Consider the following 21,318-nt stretch of genomic DNA (forward strand, 5'->3'; position numbering starts at 1 on the left):
GGAGGGGAAGTATACCAGCCAGCTCCTGGGTGGGGTGTAGCCCTGCTCGGGATGGGCTTCCCTCGGCCCTCGGCTCGGGGCGAGCCATCGTGGCCCTCTGCCTGGGGCGGGCTACCCTCAGCCCCCGCCTCGGGGCGAGCCGTCGCGGCCCTCTGCCCAGGGCGGGCTGCCCTCGGCCCCCAGCTCGGGGGGAGTTGTCGCGGCCATCAGGGTGAGCTCCTCAGTCCCCAGGTTGTGCCATTGTCCCCAGATTGACCCCTGGGTGGGGAAGGAGAAAAGAAAAAAGAAAAAAAAAAAAAAGAATTCCTAGGGTATCCAATGTTACCTAGGCCACCTTCTGCCACCCTCCCCCCAAGTAAATCTGAAAGCAACAGCCTCAAAGTCCTTCTATTTGTAACTCACAAGTTTGTTCTCTCTAGGTTTGCTCCCTTTCCTATAGGTAACCTTAACTCTGAGTTTTACTCCAGAATTGACCCTGAACCCAGTGCCAGTGACAAAAAGGAAATACAACTGACAGCTAAGGAAGCAAAGGAGGATGGAGCCTCTGGGTTCAACCAGCCATCCCCACTGGACCCACCTGGGAAAACACTTGGCAGTCCAGAGGGGAGCAAATGAAAGGAAAATATATCTTCTAACAGAGCAAGAAGGCAAGCAGCTGTAACCCAAGACCACCAGTGAGGTGATAAAGGGTCCTCCCTTCCCCCTTTAGATCTACGCCCTTGTTCAGCATGAAGAAGCCAGAGAGTCGGCATCCAGTTCCCAAATCAATATGACAGTTGGTTTAATTACCGTTGGAAAATGCTTGTCATTCCTCTGTAGCATCTGGTCCCCAATGGACCCTCATAATTTCCTTCACCTGCTCCCCCCACCAACCAAACTGTGCAGCTCTGCAACTGCATCCTGGCCCATCCTCACCCTTCTGCCCCCAACCCTCACCTCCTTGTACCCCCAATATGTTTTTCCCAATTAAAAAAAAAAAAAATAAGACAATTGCTTGGATTAGGTGCACCTTAGTCTTTAGGCTGACATCTTTGTTCTTTAGCACTTTGGAGAGGTCCTTGACTGCAGATTTTCCCAGTGCAACTCATCTTTTGATTTCTGGTGCCAGCAGTTTTGACTGTGGGTCCAAGTAAGATGAAATCATTAACAACTTCAAACCTTTCTCCATTTATCATGGTACTTCCTATTGGTCCAGTGATGAAGATTTTTCTTTTCTTGATGTTGAGATACAATCTATATTGAAGCCTGTTAATCACAGCAAGTATTTATGCTGGGAATGAGAAAGTGAGGACAAATGGGGTTGCATTTATAGTAAAAAAGACTATTTCTAAATTCATCCTGAAGTATAATGCTGTGATAGGATAGCATCCACACTCTATCAGGGTAGTTGCGGTTATGTGCTATCAAGTTGCCTGCGACTCATAGTGACCCTGTGTACAACAGCTCTGAACCCTGCTCTATCCTGAGCCAACCTTATTGTCTCTGACGCACCTACCCCCATTACCCTAGTTACTGATTCAATCCATCTTACCCTGGGTCTTCCTCTCTTGTACTGTCCCTCCATCCTCCCAAGCATAATGTCCCTCTCCAAAAACTGGTCCTTCCTTGCAACATGCCAAAAGTATGTCAGACGGAGCTTCAGAATCCTTGACTCCAAGGAGCAGCCTGTTTTCACCCTCTCTAGGAGGAATCTGTTTGTTCTCCTAGCAGTTCATGTTATATTCAACACTTTTCTCCAGCACTACAGCTCAAAAGAGTCAATTCTCCTTCTATGATCCCTAGTCACTGTACAGCTTTCTGATGCATAGCATGTAATTGCGAAGACCATGGCCTGCAATCAGGTGCATCTTAGTCTACAAACTGATACTGTTGTTCTTTAGTACTTTGGAGATGTCCCTGACAGCAGACTTTCCCAATGCAATCCATCTTTTGACTGTTGATTGTGGAGCCAAGCAAACCAAAGCTGTTAACAATCTCAATCTCTTCCTTTTCTACCATGATGCTGCCGACTGGCCCAATGGTGAGAATCTTTGTTTTTTTGATGTTGAGTTTCAATCCATACTGAAGGCTTTAGCCCTTGACCTTCTGAAGCAAATGCTTCAGGTCCTCCTCAGTTTCAGCAAGCAAGGTTGTATCATCTGCATTAGGGATTATAAAATGATGACATTCTTTTTTTTTAAAAAAAAAATCCACCATATTTGTTGTTGTTGGGTGCTACTAAGTTAGTTTTGACTTACAGAGACCTTACACACAACAAATCACTACCATGTCCTACAGCACCCTCACTGTTGTTACTATGTTTGAGTCCAATTTTGCAATCCATGTCATTAAGCATCTTCTTTTTCTGCAATGACTTTCTACTTTTCTAAGCATGATGTCCTGCCAGGAACTGCTTCTTGCTGATAACGTGCATATGTGAGATGATATCTCACCATCTTTGCTTTTAAGGAGTTATCATTTCACTGCCTCTGAGTCAGAACCGACTTACTTACAGCTGACCCTCTAGAGGGTTCTTCAAGGCTACAAATTGCATGGGAGGAGACTGTCCAACTTTCTTCCTAACAGTCACTAGTGGGTTCAAACTGGCAGAGAAGCACAGCCACATTCTTACAGACCAGAGCTCCCTTCTAAGGAATTACTGTTGTATAATTTAAATAACAGTACAAGCAATCGTTTCTTTTTATTTTAATGAACATTTACAGAGATTTTGGATTTCCATTCATTCATTGTTGCACTTTTCTCCTTGTCCCCTCCCTCCCCCACCCACCCCCAGTTCTCTCCTCTCTTTGAAAAGCAAAAGAAAAATTCCTTCATTGGAGCAATCCTTTTAAGTGGATAGTTTCCTTCCTTCATTGGAGCAATCCTTTTAAGTGGATACTTTCCCAAGTTCTGACATGTATTTACCACCAGAATCAAGAACTTTCTGAAGCCCCAGAAATTTCTATAGTTAACCCTCTTCTCCTATCCCCAGTTCCTGACAAGCACTGATACGTTTTTTGAATGTTACATACACAGAATCATATACTGCATACTCTTTTTGTCTATGGCTTCTCTGACTTAGCATAATGCATTGAGTTTCATGCATAGTGTGTTTACCAGAGGTTCCAATTGCTTTTTATTGTTAAAAAAGTAGGATTATATATATTGCTATACTTAAAATTTGTTTATTCATTCACCAGTTGGTGGGCATTTAAATTGTTTCTAGTTTGGGATTACTGTGATTAAAGCAGCTAAGAGTACTGTTGTACAGATTTTTGTATGAACTTAAATTTTCAATTCTGTTTGGTAAATGGTTTAGTAGAATAATGAGTATAATGAATGTGTGTGTGTGTGTGTATTTATATGAAACTGCCAACTATTTCTCAAAGTAGCTATATGATTTGATATCTCCACCAACAGTGTGTGAGAGTTTTTGTTATTCCATATTCTTACTTTTGTTTGTTACTGTTAGTTTTTGTTAAAAAAATATTATTATTTTGTGTGTACCATCAAATTGGATCTGAGTGGTACAGGAGAAGATTGTCCCTCCTTCTCCAGCAGAGCATCTGGTGGATTCGAACCACGCACCTCTGGGATTGCAGTATAGCTTCTTGCCACTAAGCCACCAGGAAGTCCTTAAAAAAATCTATCTGAGCAATTCTAAAGTGGGTTAAAATATATGAAGAACTTGATGATGGTGTGGGATAGGGTAAGGTTCAGATCTTATGCTCACAGGGTCTGATGATCACAGGGTCATTATGAGCCAGAGTTGACTCAAATGGCACCTCATAACAACAACAGTATGTATATAGTGTAACTTATCACTCGTTATAAGCAGCTTTTCTTGGTCTTTATTTTCCTTAGTGAAATTGGCTGTTCAAATAATTTCATTTGATTATTTTAGATTCTTTCCACAGTTACTAGCTGTATTTCTTGCAAAGATGTTTCATCAATTATTTGACAACCTTAAGTTATAATGTGCACAGGAACAGGTCAAGTGCTCGAGTTTTCTTTTCTCATCAGTCTGGTTCCCCAGTGGCCTCACAGGGAACTAGAGAGCTTATTGTGTTGATCATCACAATTACCTCATGGATTTTCCTATACTGGAGTTGTTCCAGGCATAATAGTTATTCTTTTTTGGTTTTTATGATCAAGTTCTCTCTTTTCTGACTAATAGGAGGCCTTTCATTTCAGGAGTGGTTCCTGAGTCTTTCTGTGATGCCTATATTAATCCCTGAGAGGGTCTTTGCTCTCAAAATGACAAGATTTTCCATCTCATTGTATGTGAGTCCTGATTCAGATCTGGAATCAACTATTTCTCCAAGGATCCCTACTTCCGTATAGTGAGAACTAGTGTTCAGAGTCCAGAGCCTGGGGGCCAGCAGTACTCACTGCTGCCTGTGGGGAATTAGTTCTGAGACTTTTCTGTACATGGAGGTATTTTCTCTGTTGCTCTCTCTTTTTAAGAAAATATCTAGATTTTTTAAGGGGAAAAAACCCCACAAAACACAAAAATCAATTCTGTATGACCCAGCTATTCCATTATTAGGAATATACCCCAAGGAGATTAGAACTGAGGCACAAATAGAGATATGTACACCAATGTTCATAGAAGCATTATTCATCATTGCAACGACATTGGAAATAGCCCAAATGTCCAACCACAACTGATGGTTTGAGAAACAGTGGCACATTCACACAATGGAATACTACGCAACACTCAGGAGCAACAGTTTTAAAAAAAAAAAATACTACCTAACTTGGGAGAGACTGGAAAGCATTATGCTGAGTGAACTAACTCAGTCTTATAAGGACAAATACTGTATAAGGCCATTATTACAAAATTAGAAGGATACTTTGTAAACATGTATAGGGATACAAAGGAGTAAGGGGTGGGAGCAGAGGGGTAAGGATGGGTAGGGGCGAAATCACTAACATTAGCATTAACATTATGATGGCTGAAAACAATTAAAATTACAAAACAAAAAATTACTCTGTAGTTCTTTATGTGGTTAGAATTTGGAGCTAAATTATTATTGCCCATCACTTGAACTAGTTATTCCATATGTGGCTAATGATGACTTACTTAGGTGCAGTAATTAGGGTTCACTTTGCTTGATTTTTTAGGGACTGTCTTTTTTTTGGTCTGTATTTATGTACATGGTTTTAAACCAAGTCAGCAAAATGAAGTATACTTAAGAGTCTAGCCTCTACGCCTATCCCACTTTGAAATGTTATTCTACCTAAGCACCCACAGGGAGCTCTGGTGGCACAGTGGAGTTTGTAGCAAGCTGTACTGTCAACCCAAAGACTGTGATGCTCCAGCTGTTCAAATCCATTGGCAGCTCTGAGAAGGACAGGCAGTCTCCTCCCATGCGGTTTACAGTCTGGGAAATCCAGTGGAGGGCTCTGAGTCAAAATTAATTTGATGGCACTGAGTAAAAGGCCCATGGTACTTCACGACACCACAATTTGGGTGAAAGATCTATCAGTCTATTCATGATCGCAAATGATGCTGCAAAAGTTGTGTCTGAAAATGATTTTACTCTTAAATTCTTCCTCTGTATGTTGTGAGTTTTTAACAAACTCTATTTTGTATGGATGTAGCCCTTGTGGGGCACATGGTAAAGATGGCAGCCAAGAGTACCCTTGGGGGCAGTTCTACCTTGTCCCATGGGGTTGCTCTGAGTCAGAATCTGCCAAAGAAACAAAATTCTGAAAGTAAACCGCAATGGTAAACTTTAGTCCTATGTGTAACTGTGCGTACTCAAAAATGAAAACATAAATCTTTCTTAATCTCTTGGCACAGTGGTTAAAGGCTTCGCTGCTAACTAAAAGGTAGATGGTCTGTACCCACTGGCTGCTCTGCAGGAAAAAGATGAGGCAGTTTGCTTCTGCACAGATGACAGCTTTGGAAAACCATGGACACTTCTACTCTGTCCTACAGAGTCCTATGTGTCGGAAAGGACTTGATAGCAGCAAGATTTGCATAATCAGCACAGAGATTCTTAAGCAAGAGCACTGACACAATATTACTCTCACACAGGTACAAGTACCTTTGACCAGTTGTAGTATCTGCATATCACTTAGGGATTTGTTAATGAGAAGGATGACAAAGCCAGAGCTCATATTCTCTTCTCCCTCTGCCTGCTCTCCATGGTCATAGAGGGGCCAGGCCTTCAGCCCTCAGCCTAAGCCTTACTCTGTGTCATGCCTCCGTGATTATTCTCTACCTATGGTGCTGCAGTCTGCCTAGACACTAACTAGTGACAGACTTAGAGCTTCAGTTATGACTATTCTCTGGATACTGCAAAGTGGACTGTGGGAGGAGAAGGGAAGGAAAAAAAATGTACAACAATGAGCAAATAAAAATTTAAAAAATATATAAGAAAGACTTTTCTCTGGAGAGTTTCTTAGATTCTAAGAACTTACCAACCCATTGGCCCCATTGTTTCTGCCCTTGTTTTCCCACGTTTCGCCTCCTTGAGCAGCTCTTCGATTGCTTTCCTGGTGGGCAAAACAGAAGACATTTGAGAAGGTTACTCCATTAAGTTCTGAAAAGTGAGTTAATACTGCTTAGAAGATCTTAGGAAAGGAATAAATTTTTGAAGTGAGGTAAAAATTTTTAAAAAAATGTTTCATAGTTTTGAACACATAAAATAACAAAAGGACTTTTTTTATACATGAAGAAAGATAAACGCAAAAGAAAATCAAACAGTGACAAAAAATAAAAAAGGACAAATAGGGAAAAATATCCGCAATGATATGGTAAAATAATAATTGTTTGTTGTTATGTGCCGCTGAGTCACCTGTGACTCACAGCAACCCCATGTATAATAGCCCTAAACTCTGCTCTACCCTGTGTCAATCCTACTGTCTCTGACACACCTAAACTCATTACCTGAGTCATGAAGTCAACTCATTTCATCCAGGGTCTTCCTCTCCTGTGCTGTCCCTCTACCCTCCCAAACATGATATTCCTTTCCAAGGACTGGTCCTTCCTTACAACATGTCTAAAGTATGTCATTCGAAGCTTTAGAATCCTTGCCTCCAAGGAATAGCCCAGTTTCACCTTCTCCAGGACAAACCTGTTTGTTCTCCTAGCAGTTAATGGTATATTCAACACTCTCCTCCAGCACCACAGCTCAAAGGCATCAATTCTCTATCATCCCTAGTCATTGTCCAGTTCTCTGATGCATAGCACGCAACTGCAAAGACTACGGCCTAGTCTCCAGCCTGAAATTGTTGCTCTTCAGTACTCTGTAGAAGTTTCTGATAGCTGACTTTCCCAATTCAATTCCTCTCTTGATTTCCTGGCAGCTGGTACCAAGAGTGTTGATTATGGAGCCAAGCAAACTAAAACTGTTAACAATCTCAATCTCTTCACCATCCGTAATGATGTTGCCAGTTGGTCCAGTGGAGAGAATCTTTGTTTTCTTGATGTTGAGCTTCAATCCATATTGAAGGCTCAGTCCTTGACCTTCTGCAGCAAGCGTTTGAGGTCCTCCTCAGTTTCAGCAAGCAGGGTTGTGTCATCTGCATAACACAGACTATTGATGAGTCTGTCTCCAATCCTGATGCCATATTCCTCTTCGTACAACCCAGCATCCCAGATGATCTGTTCTGTATTAAAAAGACTGAAAAGATATGGAGACAAAATACATCTTTGGCAGACACCCTTCCTGATTTTGAACCATGCCATGTCTCCTCCCTCAGTTCTGACAACTGCTTCTTGGTTCAAGTATAGGTTTTGCATAAGCACAATCAAATGTTCTGTGATTCCCATTCTTCAGTCATACTTTGTTTTGACCCTTTGCATAATCAATGAAACACAGACATTCCGCTGGTACACTCTGATTTCTGCCAAGATCCCTCTAACATTAGCTATAATATCCCTAGTACCATGACCCCGTCTAAACCTAGCCTGCACATCTAGCAGTTCTCTGTTGATGTGCTGCTCCAGTCGTTTTTGGTAATCTTCAGCAGAATCTTGCTTGCATGTGTTATTAATGATAACTTATTCGATAATTTCTACACTCGGTCGGGTCACCTTTCTTTGAAATGGAAACAAATATAGATCTCTTCCAGTCATTTGGCCAGGTGGCTGTCTCCAGATTTCTTAGCACAACTTAGTGAGCACGTCCAGGGTAGCATCTGTTTGTTGAATTATGTCAATTGGTATACCATCAACTCCTGGAGCCTTGTTTTTTGTCAATTCTTTCAGAGCAAAATGAACTTCTTCCTTCATCACCACAGGCTCTTGCCCATGTTTTGTTTCGTGAAATTCTCTGGTGTCAGCCAATTCCTTCTGGTACAGAGACTCTGTGTACTCCTTCCATGTTCTTTTAATGCTTCTTTGATCATTTAATATTCTGCCCAAAGCATTCTTCAGTATTGTCACTCGTGGCTCGAATTTGTTTTTCAATTCCTTCAGTTTAAGAACGGTTGAGTGAGTTCAGCCCTTCGTATTTTCTGACTCCAGCTCTTTGCACATTTCATTATAACACCTTGCTTTGTCATCCCGAGCAACCCTTTGAAAATTTCTGTTCATGTACATAATATTAAAATTTAGTATTATTCTAAGAGATTAAGTATTATTCTAAGACATACTTAATGAACCTCACAATGATAATCTGTTTCTTTCCATCAACTCCATTGCCCACAACAGCACTTGGGGGTTCCAGCAGCAAGTCATATCCTCATTTTCATTTGTTACTGTTTATCTTTCTTTTTCCAAAGGGGAGCTGAATCTGATATAAAACAATTTGGCAAGGTAATAAAAAGACTTAAAAACAGTACGCACTTGCTCACCTAAATATTTCACTTTACCCTAATGAAATATTGAAGCAAGTATACGAAACTTCCTGTATAAGGGCATCGATGAAATCATGTTAACATTTTTAAAAGAAACAAAGCCTAAATGCTTACTGGTAAATGATTGGTTAAATAAAATGTGGCAAACTCACATGGCAGAACATTAAGGAGAGGTCATTAAAATGAAGACAAATGAGTGTGTGGCAGAGAAAGACAACTGTACCAACATACAAGGTCTATAAGCTGGCTACAAAACAGTGTGACGGATAATTTTATTTGAAACTTCTTCATAGGAAAACATTTGGAGGGATATTATCAAAATTATAAAATGAGATTTTACATGGGAGGCTTGTTTATTTTTCTATTTGCTTTGCCTAATTATCTACATTCCGTACTGTGAACAATTTGTGTAGTTTTTAAAAAGGAAAAAACAAAAATTGAGTGACAATATTCTGAAACTTGACGTTGTATAAACTACTGACTTAGCAAGGTGTTACATGCAGGTAGTAAGTAACACAGTAAAATAACCATCCTTGATTTTAATGTTAATGATGATGATGATGTATACATGTTGTTATTAGGTGCTGTCAAGTTGACTATGACTCATAGTAACCCTATGAACAACAGATCTGAACTCTGCCTTATTCTACACCATCTTCATGCTTATTCATGCTCAAGTCCACTGTGATAGTCATTGGGTCAATCCATCTCACTGAAGGTCTTCCTCTTTCACTTACTATCTACCTTTCCAGGATGATGTCTCTTTCCAAGGACTAGTATCTTCTGAAAATATGCCCAAAGTAAGTTACACAAAATCTCACCATTCTTGCCTCTAAAGAGGAACGTGGCATCAGGATTGGAGAAAGACTCATCAATAACCTGCATTATGAAAAGTGATACAACCTTGCTTGCTAAAACTAAGGACCTAAAGCATTTGCTACAGGTCAAGGACTGTCTTCATTACGGAATTGCAGCTCAACATCAGGAAAACAAAGTTCCTCACCAGTGGGCCAACTGGCAGCACCATGATAGATGGAGAAGAGAATGAGATTGTTTACAATTTCAGGTTGCTGGGTTCCACAATCACCACTCTTGGAACCAGCAGTAAGAAAATCAAAAGATGAAATGAACTGGGAATATCTGCTGTCAGGGACTTCTCCAGAGTGCTGAATAACAATGATGTTCATATAGAGACTAAGGTGTGCCTGATCTATGCCATGGTCTTTGATGACTAAGAATGACAGAAGAAGAATGGATGCTTTTGAGTAGTGGTACTGGAGAAGAGTACTGAACAATTACATGGACCACCAAGAGAACAGACAAGCTTGTCCTAGAGAGGGTGAAACCAGGTTGCTCCTTGGAGGCAAAGATTTTGAAACTCGGTCTCACATAATTTGGGCACATGGCCAGGAAGGACCAGTCCTTGGAGAAGGACATCATGCTTGGAAGGGCGGAGGGAAAGCACAAGAGAGGAAGACCCCAGATGAGACGGATTGACACAGTAACTGGGGTAGTGGTGGTAGGTGTGCCAGAAACAGTGAAACTGGCTAAGGACAGGGCAGGGTTCAGAGCTACTGTGCAAAGGATCTTTGAGTTGTTGATGACTTGATGGCATATAACAAGAACAAATTCCTTCAAGACAGATGTGTTTGTTCTTTTGGCAGTCCATGGTATATTCAACACTCTTCGTCAACACCACAATTAAAAGGCATTGATTCATCTTCAGTCTTCCTCATTCATGGTCTGATGCAAAGGAAACAAATGAAATTGTTGACAACTTTGATTAACACCCTCATTGAACTTGTATACCTATTCTTCACTTATGACAATTTCACAAATTAACAACATACGTCTAGCAATAACAAATACTGTGATGCAGGATGACTTTGGCAGATAAGTAATGATGTAACCTGGCAGTTATATGATGATACAGCCATCCTCCAGCTATGACCTAAGGTGGCAGCCTCCATTTCCACCTAACCAGTTGGTCTATGGAACCTGACTATAAGTGAAGAACAGGTGCAGTAGTTTTTGAGGCTGCCACAGTGTCTCTTACTGACTGGTGGCACAGAAGCTTATTCTCTCAGTTTTCAAACCCAAGGCTTCCTCTCCTTGAGGCTCTAGGGGAGGGATCCTTCTTTGTCTCTTAGAGATTTTAATGTTTGATGACAATATGCTGTCAGTGATATGTGATGGCACAGTGACCACTACAATGAGCTTCAGCATGGCAGGCTGTGAGGATGGTACAAGGTCAGGCAGTGTTTCATTCAGCTGTCCATGAGATTGCTGTGAGTGGGAGTCAACTTGATGACACCGAACAACATAAGTTGTAGTTGCTGTTGGCTGCTGTTGAGACAGCCCCTTATCCATGGCGACTCCACACATAAGGGGATAATACACTGCTCGTCCTGCGACATCCTCATGGGACAGTGGCTGGAGCACTGATTCACTAGGCTTCAATCACTCATTCTCAGAAGTAGGTTTCCAGGTCTTTCTTCCTAGTCAACCATAGTCTGGAAACTCCAAAGAAATGTGTGTAGCATCTGAGCAACACATGTGAAGCCTCCACTGATGACAGGTGGTGGCTGTGCATGAGATGCAAACCTGGCCCTCCCACACAGAAGGGACAAATTCTACCACTGAAACATCAGTGAAAGATGTCTTCTCAGTTAACCCATCAGTTTGACACTTCCTGGTTGATCCTGGGTGGATCCCCAACCTGGGCAAAGGGGGACACGTCTTTACTTACCAGCATGTGCACCTTGTTTGGTTGTGTTGCACAGCTCAGCCTCATGGGAACATGAACAGACAAATGCATCTGATTACCACGGGGCCTGCCACCCTCCTTCTGCAGAATACTAATCTCTTCTATTGATGGCACCAGGGACTTGGTCTCACACAGAGTTTCATGAAAATTTATCCTGTGTAGCTTTTAAACAAAGAACCTTTCTCATTCTTATAGAAGACATTTAAAATATATATATATATATATACACACACACACACACACACATATGTGTATGTATGTATATATATACACACACACACACACACATATGCAAAAATATCCCAAATACACTTTCCTTTTCCAACAAAATAAATATGATAATTTTCAAATAAAAACAACTTGTCAGTCATGCTTTGATCTACCCATGTAGTTTCTCTTCCTGGCCAAAAAAAGAAAAGAAAAAAAATCCTGAGGGGAAAAAACCTGCTAGGGCAGTTCACCAATGATGAACAAACCATCTTTCTGTAATAAATAAATTGGAATGTATTTCCCCATAAAAACTGTGTGAAAGGGTTTGCTAGCTTTCGGGGCCAGCCTACAAAGCCCGTTCATGCCAAGGTACAGCTAAAATGCTATTATGTTTCCAGAAAACACTGCTCAGGGCAGAATCCGGCCTAGGCCCTGAAGTCTGATACTGATTCTTCCTTAGTTTAGACTTCATTGAAACACTTATCCAGCACAGCAATGACTTCCCACATGACTATAGCTAAGGAGAAGGGGCAAGAGTACTAAGAGAACAACTGTCTCAGGTGAGAGGAATCTATGGGGTATGAGGCGAGGCGAATTTGTGGGAGAAGGGAGGGAAAAGGCCTTCAGCTGGACAGGCTTCTTTCTCATGCACATCTGATTTGTAGCCCACAGCAAGTACAGTAGGTGAAGAAATCCATTCCTATGGTTGAGATGCACTCATGTTAGGTATTTGTGATGGGTTTAATATTAAATGAGTCAAACCCTAGGTGGTGCAACTAGTTAACAAGTTTGGCGGCTGCTGATTTTAGTCTACCCACATTTGCCTCTAATCTGTGGGTTCATAAGGTTGCTGTGAGTTGTAGTTGGTTTGACGGCACCCAACAACCACCACCCACTAGGGTACCTCAGAAGAAAGGACAGCTGGTCTACTTCTGAACAATCAGCCACTGAAAAAGCTGTGGGCAGAAGTCTATTCTTGACAGACATGTTGACTGCTATGCAGGGTTACCAAGAGTCAGAACACCAGCAACTAGTGGTACTGCTGTGGAGCATTCCCAAGCCTGTAGCTGCTGAGTCGATTCTGGTCCTTCACAGCCCTGTAGGAAAGAGAACGACCTCATGGATTCCCAAGGCTGTTGTCTTCGTAAGAGCAGACCAGCACATCTTTGTTCAGTGGAGCAGGCTGCAAGCCCAAACTGCCAGCATTTCAGTTAACAGCTGAGAATGTAAATTTTTCAAGAATGAATTATTTTCTGCTTTGAATTTTTTTTGCTGACACCATGCCTTTTCAGTAATAGAAGACATTTTTGATGAGATGAAAAAAAAGTTCATTTTGGTTCATATGGGTTTTTATACAATTTTGTGGGACACATTTGTCCTGAGAGATCTCTGGGGCTGGAGTTAGTCATATAAGGCCCACTTCTTCAAATTCACAGTCACACAAGCCCCACCAGATGGTGGCACACTGAAAATGGGACAGCAGGTTCCCACTAAATTTCAGAGGGTAAAAAAAAAAAAGTTAGGTACTGCATGCACTCCACACTTACCAAATATTTTGTTATATGACATTTTGCATTCACAACAATTCACATGGAAGGAGACTGCCATCCTTCCCCCAACAAGTCCTGGTCGATTTGAACTAGCCACCTTTATCAGCAATGGAACTCCCTAAGGACTATGCCACTATTTATAATAATAAAATCCCCTCTGTTTTGCGCATTGAGGTGGAAGGCATGGCAGCAATGGCTATAGTGTCCCCTTGCTGGAATAGCGTCTCCAGCAGTATCTGGAAAGGAATCTCCCTTCTCCAGCCTCTACTCCCTTAGTGCTCCATGGCCACAGCCTCAGGCAGGCAGCAGCAAGCCTGTAGGCCCTGGGTTCCTAGTTTCTGTGTGGCCTGAGGGCCTGTAACTCAAAACTGTTGTGGTGGGAAGACAGACAGAAAAAAAAGAAAAGACATCTACCTCCTCTCCTTACCCTTCTTCCTCAGCGGACAGGTGTGTGGCAGGCTCGCAGATGAGGGAAGCCCTGAAGCTCAGCGCCTCTAAAGGCTTACAGGACAGAGCAGGCTCCAGGACCCAAAGGCAGGGATCGTGGAGTCTTGCAGGTGGGTGCCCTAGGGAAGCTGGGACCCACACAGGAAGAAGCAGATAAAATAAGCAGTGGGCCCTCCAGTCACAGTTTGGCTTTAGCCAACTTTCCTTCAAGCCTTCTTTCTCCAGAAAAATGATCATAACTCAAACACCTCAATAAACCTTAGCTGTTAATCACTTGTATGATCATATTTTCTAGGGAAAAAAATTGAATAAACTGGTCTGCAAACAAGACAAAACCAACCCTAAACCATTTCTGCGTGTGTGCTGACTTCTGCATAACCTGGTCTTTGGAACTTATCCATTCTGATAATGATAAGTGAGGAGGGATGTACCCCTCACATAATAACAGGCTTAGCACCACCAGTTCACAGATGAAGAAAGTGATACTGAAGGTTGCTGCATTCCTGACATGACAGCATTAATGATCATCGGGGAGAGGAAGAGAATCATGCACCAATCATTCTCATGACCCATGCTGGAAGGAGTGTGCAACCTCAGATCCACAGTGCAAACATTTATGCAGCAAATCCTGCACGAATGGTGTTCTCTGTATCATTAAAAGGCAAAAAATAAATGCAAAAATAAAAAGGGGGAAGGGCCTAATAAAGTTGCCACTGCTTCTACACTCACCCAAAGAGGACTGGGGAGAGGCTGAGGGAATGAAGGAGGCTCCTCACGATTCCGGCCCAAGAATGTTGAGTATTTTCTACCTCCCACCCCAAATTCTCATGCACAGATAGCATGCGTAAGACTACTTCCAGCTAGGAAGATTTGAGCATTTGTAAATTCTGGTCTTGAAAAAAAATAATAATAATAATAAAATAATAATAGTATCCCCTTCAAAATGAAGGGGGAGCGAGATAAAAAGTCAAACAGTTCCTCTATTACAGTAGCTTCTACGATTGCCTCTGCCACCCTCTTTTACCAGTGAATCCCTGTGTAAGGCAAGGGCAGGCCCAGTTCCTACTTCATGGTACCACAGCTTCAGTGCTTAAACTAGCAAAGATTATGAAACATAACCTGCATGAAACAGGATCATTTTAAAGTAGAGAATGAAGCAAACGTGAAAACAAAGTATAATTAAAACAAACAGTGTCAGGATATGTAAGAAGTCCAGAACTTGAACAATCACAAAATATTCAAACCTAAAAACAAACAAACAAACAAACAAAAAAACCAAAATATTCAAACCTAAGTGCAGTTCTAGTCATACTGATTTTTATACTAAGTTCCTTTAAGTTTCTTAAAGGCTTCTTTATAAAACAAATTCAACAGGGAGAATAGTATTGAATACCCTATAAACTGCCAAAAGAAAAAAAACCCAAATCTGTCTTGGAAGACATGCAGCTGGAGAGCTCTTTAGAAAGCAGGGTGGAACTGTCTTGCATACTCTGGGCCAGTCATTATTAGGTGGGGCCAGTTCTTGGAAAAAGTCATCATGCTTGGAAAAGGGGTGGATCAGTGCAAGAGCAAGACCCTTACGGAGATAGACTAATTGCAACAGTGGGTCTAAGCATGGTGGGACTGTGAAGATGGTACAGGAAGAGAGCTAGGTTTCCATGTTGTTCACAGGGTTGTTATGAATTGCGATTGACTGAATGGCACCTAGCTGCAACAATACATATGAAGTTTATATACAGGATGTAGAAAGTTTGATAGGAAAAAGGAACTCAGTGAGCTGATATTCCTCTGGATTCTGGACCAAATTCAGCAAAACCTGAGAGCTGGAACCCAGGAGGACGGCCTTGTTTTCCACTCCTCTATGGTTCATTTCAGCTGGATACATTGGTGTTTTCCTTCTCTGCCTGGTTTCTAACATATACAGAGTTAGGGACTGAACTGTGTGCCCCAAAAAATATCTATTGTAAACTTATGAAATCTCTTTGGGGAAGAGGTTGTATTTGCTATGTTAATGAGATAAGATTAACATAGGCGTGTCTTGAGTCAATCTCTTTTGAGCTATAAAAGAGATTAAACAAGCAAGCAGGCAGGCAAAGACAGGGAGGAGAGATGCCAAGTCACATGAAGCTCTCCCTGTAGCAGAAGCTAAGAGACAAGGACCATCCTCTAAAACCAGCAGAGAGAGAAAAAGCCCTCCCCTAGAGCCAACATTGTGAGTTCAGACTCCTAGCCTCTGAAACTGGGAGGAAATGCAGTTACCTGTTCTTTCATGTCATCGGCCTGTGATATTTCTGTTACAGTAGCACTGAAGAGCTAAGAACTCTGCAATTTTACGGTATGAACAATTTACAGTGATGCATGCAAGTATCATCTACACCCAGTTTTCCATCTGAGTGCAGATGCCTCAGGCCTGCCTATTCATTCCATTAGCCAGCTGGGACATGCTTAATGAACGAACATAAGCTGATCCCAACAGCAGTTTAAATAAAACCCAAGTGGGAAGGCAAAGCTGGTGCAAAATCACCTTATAATCCAAAGATAAACAAATTGGTTTGATGGGTCCATGTTTCTATTTGTGTAAATCAACTGAATGAGAGAATGATACCTGTATGTGGGAAGGTCAGCGAGACAGGGCAACTAAAGCCAAACATACAAGGGATTTTCAAATCAGAGAATGAGGAAGACAGAAAAATGCACATTTTAAAAGAAAAATATCAGAAATATCAGAGATATTTCAAATTACCTTTATTTTTAAAACACTTTACTTTATTTTTAAAAATATCAGAGATATTTCAACCTCAAGGACAGGCTTAAGGAAAACTAAAAAGAGCCAAGACAGGCAGAGGGGGTGGAGGGATGTGCAGTGATGAAGAGGGCTTCAGAAGACGTGACAGAAAGCTAGAGGCTTTAGGCTGAATGAGTTGGCTTCCTCTGCTACTTCCCTTCATCTTTGAAAGTCACCTTTGACCAACCAATTGTAGAATACAGTATATGTCACATGGGATGGAAAAACAGGTTCAAATAAGGCAATGCAAACTGCTGTGAACATTGTGATGTATTCACATAAGCATGACTCGCTGATTAGAAGAGAGATTTCTCGAAAACTGGTGGAAACCAGGTCAGCACCCCTGGCTACTGTTACTTGAGCATGTATCTGGCATGTCCAATCCATTACCAGTGGTGAAGAAAACTACTTCACAACTGAGCTGGTCACATATGTTTATCAAGATACTTGGTATCATCCCAGAGAAATTTTTCTATAGCTACTTAAATTTCTCCCATTAATGGGTGAAAACCTGATAAGTGTTTTTTTGTTTTGTTTTGTATTATTATTTTCTGTGTGTGTGTACCGTCAAATTGGATCTGACTGGTATAGGAGGAAATGGCCCCTCCTTCTCCGGCAGAGCATCTGGTGGAGTCGAACCACATATCTCTGGGATTGCAGTGCAGCTTCTTGCCACTAGGCCACCAGAGCTCCCCAAAACCTGATAGTTTCATCTGACCTTTAATAAGGAGCTGGGGTGGGGTGGGGTGGGGAGGGCACAGTGGCTAAAGCATTCCACTGATAACCAAAAGGTCAGTGATTCCAACCCACCAGCCCTCTCTGGGAGATCCATGAGGCAGTCAATTAACACGTTGCTGCACACTTTTAAGCTGATGACCGTGCTTAGAAACACATTTTTGTTTTTCCGCGATAGCCGTCATTTGTGGCAACGTGTTAAGATCTGCAGCCTCAGCTATTCTGTGTGGGTAGTTCTAGTCTGTCCTGCAGGGTTGCTATGAGTGAGAACTGATTTACTATAAGTGGGTTTGGTTTTTGCTACAGAACATTCCTATTAAAGACACACAAAAGAATAAGTACTAGGTAGAACAGGCAAACACCAACATAGAAATATAAATTACTGGTAATCAGAAATGGAGGAAGGGATGAGAGGTACAGCTTAAGCGGTATTAAATTTGTATGGAGTGATGAAGAAAAAAAATGGAAATGGACAGCGGTGATGGTTGTGCAACACTTGTTATGTACTATTCAGTCTGAACCGACCCTCCAGTGGTGTTCAGAGGTAGTAAAACACACGAACAGAGACTGCCCATCTTTTTCCCCTGGAGTAGCTCATGAATTTGAACTGCATGCCTGAGTGGGCAGTGCAGCTCCTTACCATTAAGACACCAGAACAACATGGTGCTGTTACTAATGTTACACTTAAAAATGACTAGGATGATGAGCTTTTTGTTCTATTTGTCTACAATAAAATACACTATGAACAAGTCATATGGGTCACCACAGGACTCCTGCACAGGTGTATGACCAGTCAGCAGTAGGGAGTGTACAAGGATCGGGTACATTTGAATAAATCCAGGATCAAGTTGAGGGTCTGTATTATTTTGATTACAGACATAGGTGAACAAATTCAGAATCTCCTTTAGCTTCAATAAAAATCAGACTGTTCGGACTTATTAGCTGCAAAGAAGGGTAAGAAATGTTAATCTTTGGGAGAATAGAAAAATGTTATTTACAAACATGAGATAGAGGCACACAACGTGTAAGTAAATAATAGCAGACTTTGCATATCTGTACCAAGTACTTGCACCTGGAAGTAAAAAAAAAAGTATGTATAGTAGATACAGTATATGAGGTCCTTCTATGAAATGGCTTACTACCATAAACTGCATCAAATGAAGACCAGTATAAATAAAAACCCAAACCTCCTGCCATAGAATTGATTCTGACTTAATGAGCCTGTGTTTTTTCTGCAGAGTAGCCGGGGAACTTGAACCACTAGCCTTTTGTTTAGCAGTTGAGGACTCAAGGACTAGGCTACCAAAGGTCCTTGCTATTGTTACGTGCTGTTCAGACGATTCCAACTCACAGTGACTTTAGAGACTCGTATTTTGAAAATAAATATTGGATTATTTGGTAGAACATGGAAAAAGAAATCCCAGTATTTCTTTATTTGTAATATAACAAAGGGAGTTACAGAAAATTGCTTTACTTGAGAAAAAAACACCAAATAACCCAAACAGCTTGCACCAGTTAAAACACCAGATCATGGCAGGGCATAAATCTGAGTAGCTATGAACAAGAACTTATTTTATGCCCATATGGACCAACGAGAAATAAGAAAGTAATACTTTTAGCAGTGCAAAAAAAGCCAGCCAATGAATGGCATTACATACTAGTCTTTGCAATGTTAAGAAAGATCTTAGCTATATTCACAGGATTATCTTATAATAAGTAAAAATAAGTATTGTACAGAATTTAGAAATCCTCTATTTTATAAGAAGCATAGGAAACATGACTGGCAATTCCCTCCCCCTCCCCTTCTTGATTAAAGTCCCAGAGGAAGTCCTCAGGGAACTTGTCTTTTTCATGTTAGTTGTTTCCATGCCTGGCACATACAAAGAACCAAACCAAACTACCACTGAGTCACTCCCACTCATGGCCACCTTCAATGAAGTCTCTGAGGCTGTAAATCTTTACTGGAGGAGACGGGCCATCTTTATCCTGGTAGATTCAAGCTGCTGCCCTTATGATTAGTGGCTGAAGATGTAAACCTCTATGCCTGTAACCGGTAGGCTCTAAGGTAAGACTGAGCACTGAGTCTTGGGAAATGATAAAGTGCAAGGATTTAAAAGTAAACACATCTGTAGCAAGGAAGGTGAAGGCTAGGAGAGAAAGAGTAAAATACTGTATGGCAAGGGCGAGGAAGTGGCCACAGCCTCCTCATTTAGCAGCGTGTGGTCATGGCCAAGTCTGAGTAGCAGCACAACAGCACTCGGTGTCTTCAGTATCCTCCAGTGTTAGGTCACATTGGGAAACCACAGTCACTGGCTGAAGACACTGAACAGCTGCTGAATGAAGCAGAGTGGACATTCTCTTGCCCGACTGCAGAACTTAATCCTAGGGCTGCTTACAACTAGGTTTTCATACCTAGAAGGTAGTTTTTCTTAGGGGGCTACCCATTGGAGATACGTGGTTTAGCTTCTGTATCGTTCTCTGGCTTCACTACGCATGAAGCTAGGCAGCTGCGGTGGCCAAGTGCCAAGGAGTTGTGCTGTCAACTCAAAGATAGGTGGTGTGAATCTCCTAGTTTCTCAGATGACGGGCAATCTCCGCTGTAAGATTTACTGTCTCTGAAAACCCACTGAGGTTCAGCTCTCAGTCAGTTATGACATAATAACATGCATGGAGGTAAAAAAATCACTTTATTCAACTATGTATACATATGTTTGTATAGAGATCTATGTATGCTCCTGTCTCTTTCTTGAAAAAGATGCTATCCTTGCTTTGCAGAGCAGCTCTGAGTGTTAAAGATTGAGGGCACGAATGCAGAGACAGCTGTCTTAGGGGGGCTACTGGCCTGTCTTTGCAAGGCCTTCCTGGAAGGGATGCAGAGTGGGACCATTATGTTCTGGAGCCTGGTACTTCTTCAGCCTGTCCAGCAGCTTCATTTGGCAGACACTCAGAATGACAGAAGCACCGAATTTGCTGTTCCATGCATGCTGTAGCTTGGGCGAGGCTTAGATTCTGTCCAAACCACTGTCCATCCCAGCCATTCTTGTCACCATACAGCCATCTCAGAAGTTACCTCCTCCACAAAGCTTTTCTGGTCACATCAATAGATGCTACCCTCCTTTCTGCTAGGCACCAAACCAAAAAAATAAACCTAGTACTATGCAGACAAGTCCAATCCATCGTGACCCTGCTGGACGGAGTAGGAATGCTCCAAGAAGATATATCAACAACGTGCATTATGCAGAAGATGCAACCTTGCTTGTAGAAAATGAAGAAGACATGAAGGCACTTAATAAAGAAGTAAATCACTATAGCCTTCAATAGGAATCACATCTCAACATCGAGGAAACAAAATTCCTCACCACAGGGCCAACGGGCAACATGATAGATGGAAAAAAGACTAAAGTTGTTTTTATTTTACTTGGATCCAAAATCAATACCCATGTCAGAGGCAGCCGAGAAAGCTAATGACGCGTTGCACTGGGAAAATCTGCTGTCAAAGACTCCTCCAGAGTGTTAAAAAGCAATGATACCAGTTTGAAGATTAAGCTGCAACTGATTCAAGTCATAGTATTTTCAATTGCTTCCTATGCATGTGAAAATTTGGACAATGAATAAGGAAGACTGGGGAAGAATTAATGCCTAAGGATTGTGGTACTGGCAAAGAATATTGAATACATACCATGGACAATCAAAAGAACAAAGACTGTCTTGGAGGAAATGCAGCCAGGTGCTCCTTAGAGGGAAGAACAGTGAAATTTCCTCTTACATATTTCGGGAAATTTATCAGGAGGAACTTGTCCTTGGAAAAAGACTGGGAAAGGTAGAGGGTCAGAGAAAGGGAGGATTATCCTCTACAAGATGGATTGACACAGTGACTTTAATAATGGAATTGAACATAGTAGAAACTGTGACAATAAGCAGGATAGGGCAAAGGATAGTACAAAGGAAGAGGAACAGTTGTAAGCAGACACTGGTGATTGGGACATGGAATGTGAGAACCATGAATGTAGGAAAATTAGATATTGTTAAGG

The 21,318-nt window shown here is 41.5% G+C and overlaps 1 protein-coding gene across 1 annotated transcript in view; it reads right to left on the reverse strand.

Annotated features, from left to right (window-relative positions):
* The window catches only part of LOC102855947, a 27,125-nt gene extending 11,473 nt beyond the window's left edge, over positions 1 to 15,652 (reverse strand). Inside the window, exons 1-3 of the mRNA XM_006894089.1 lie at positions 15,505 to 15,652; positions 13,748 to 13,895; positions 6,412 to 6,486 (exon numbers count right to left, since the gene is read on the reverse strand). Of these exons, the coding sequence (XP_006894151.1) occupies positions 6,412 to 6,486; positions 13,748 to 13,895; positions 15,505 to 15,652 (371 nt within the window). The remainder of the gene's footprint in view (positions 1 to 6,411; positions 6,487 to 13,747; positions 13,896 to 15,504) is intronic.
* Positions 15,653 to 21,318: the final 5,666 nt, after the last annotated feature.

This window comes from Elephantulus edwardii, unplaced genomic scaffold, assembly GCF_000299155.1.
Source record: "Elephantulus edwardii isolate Elephantulus edwardi_28Jun2011 unplaced genomic scaffold, EleEdw1.0 scaffold00134, whole genome shotgun sequence".
NCBI classification, from domain to species: domain Eukaryota; kingdom Metazoa; phylum Chordata; class Mammalia; order Macroscelidea; family Macroscelididae; genus Elephantulus; species Elephantulus edwardii.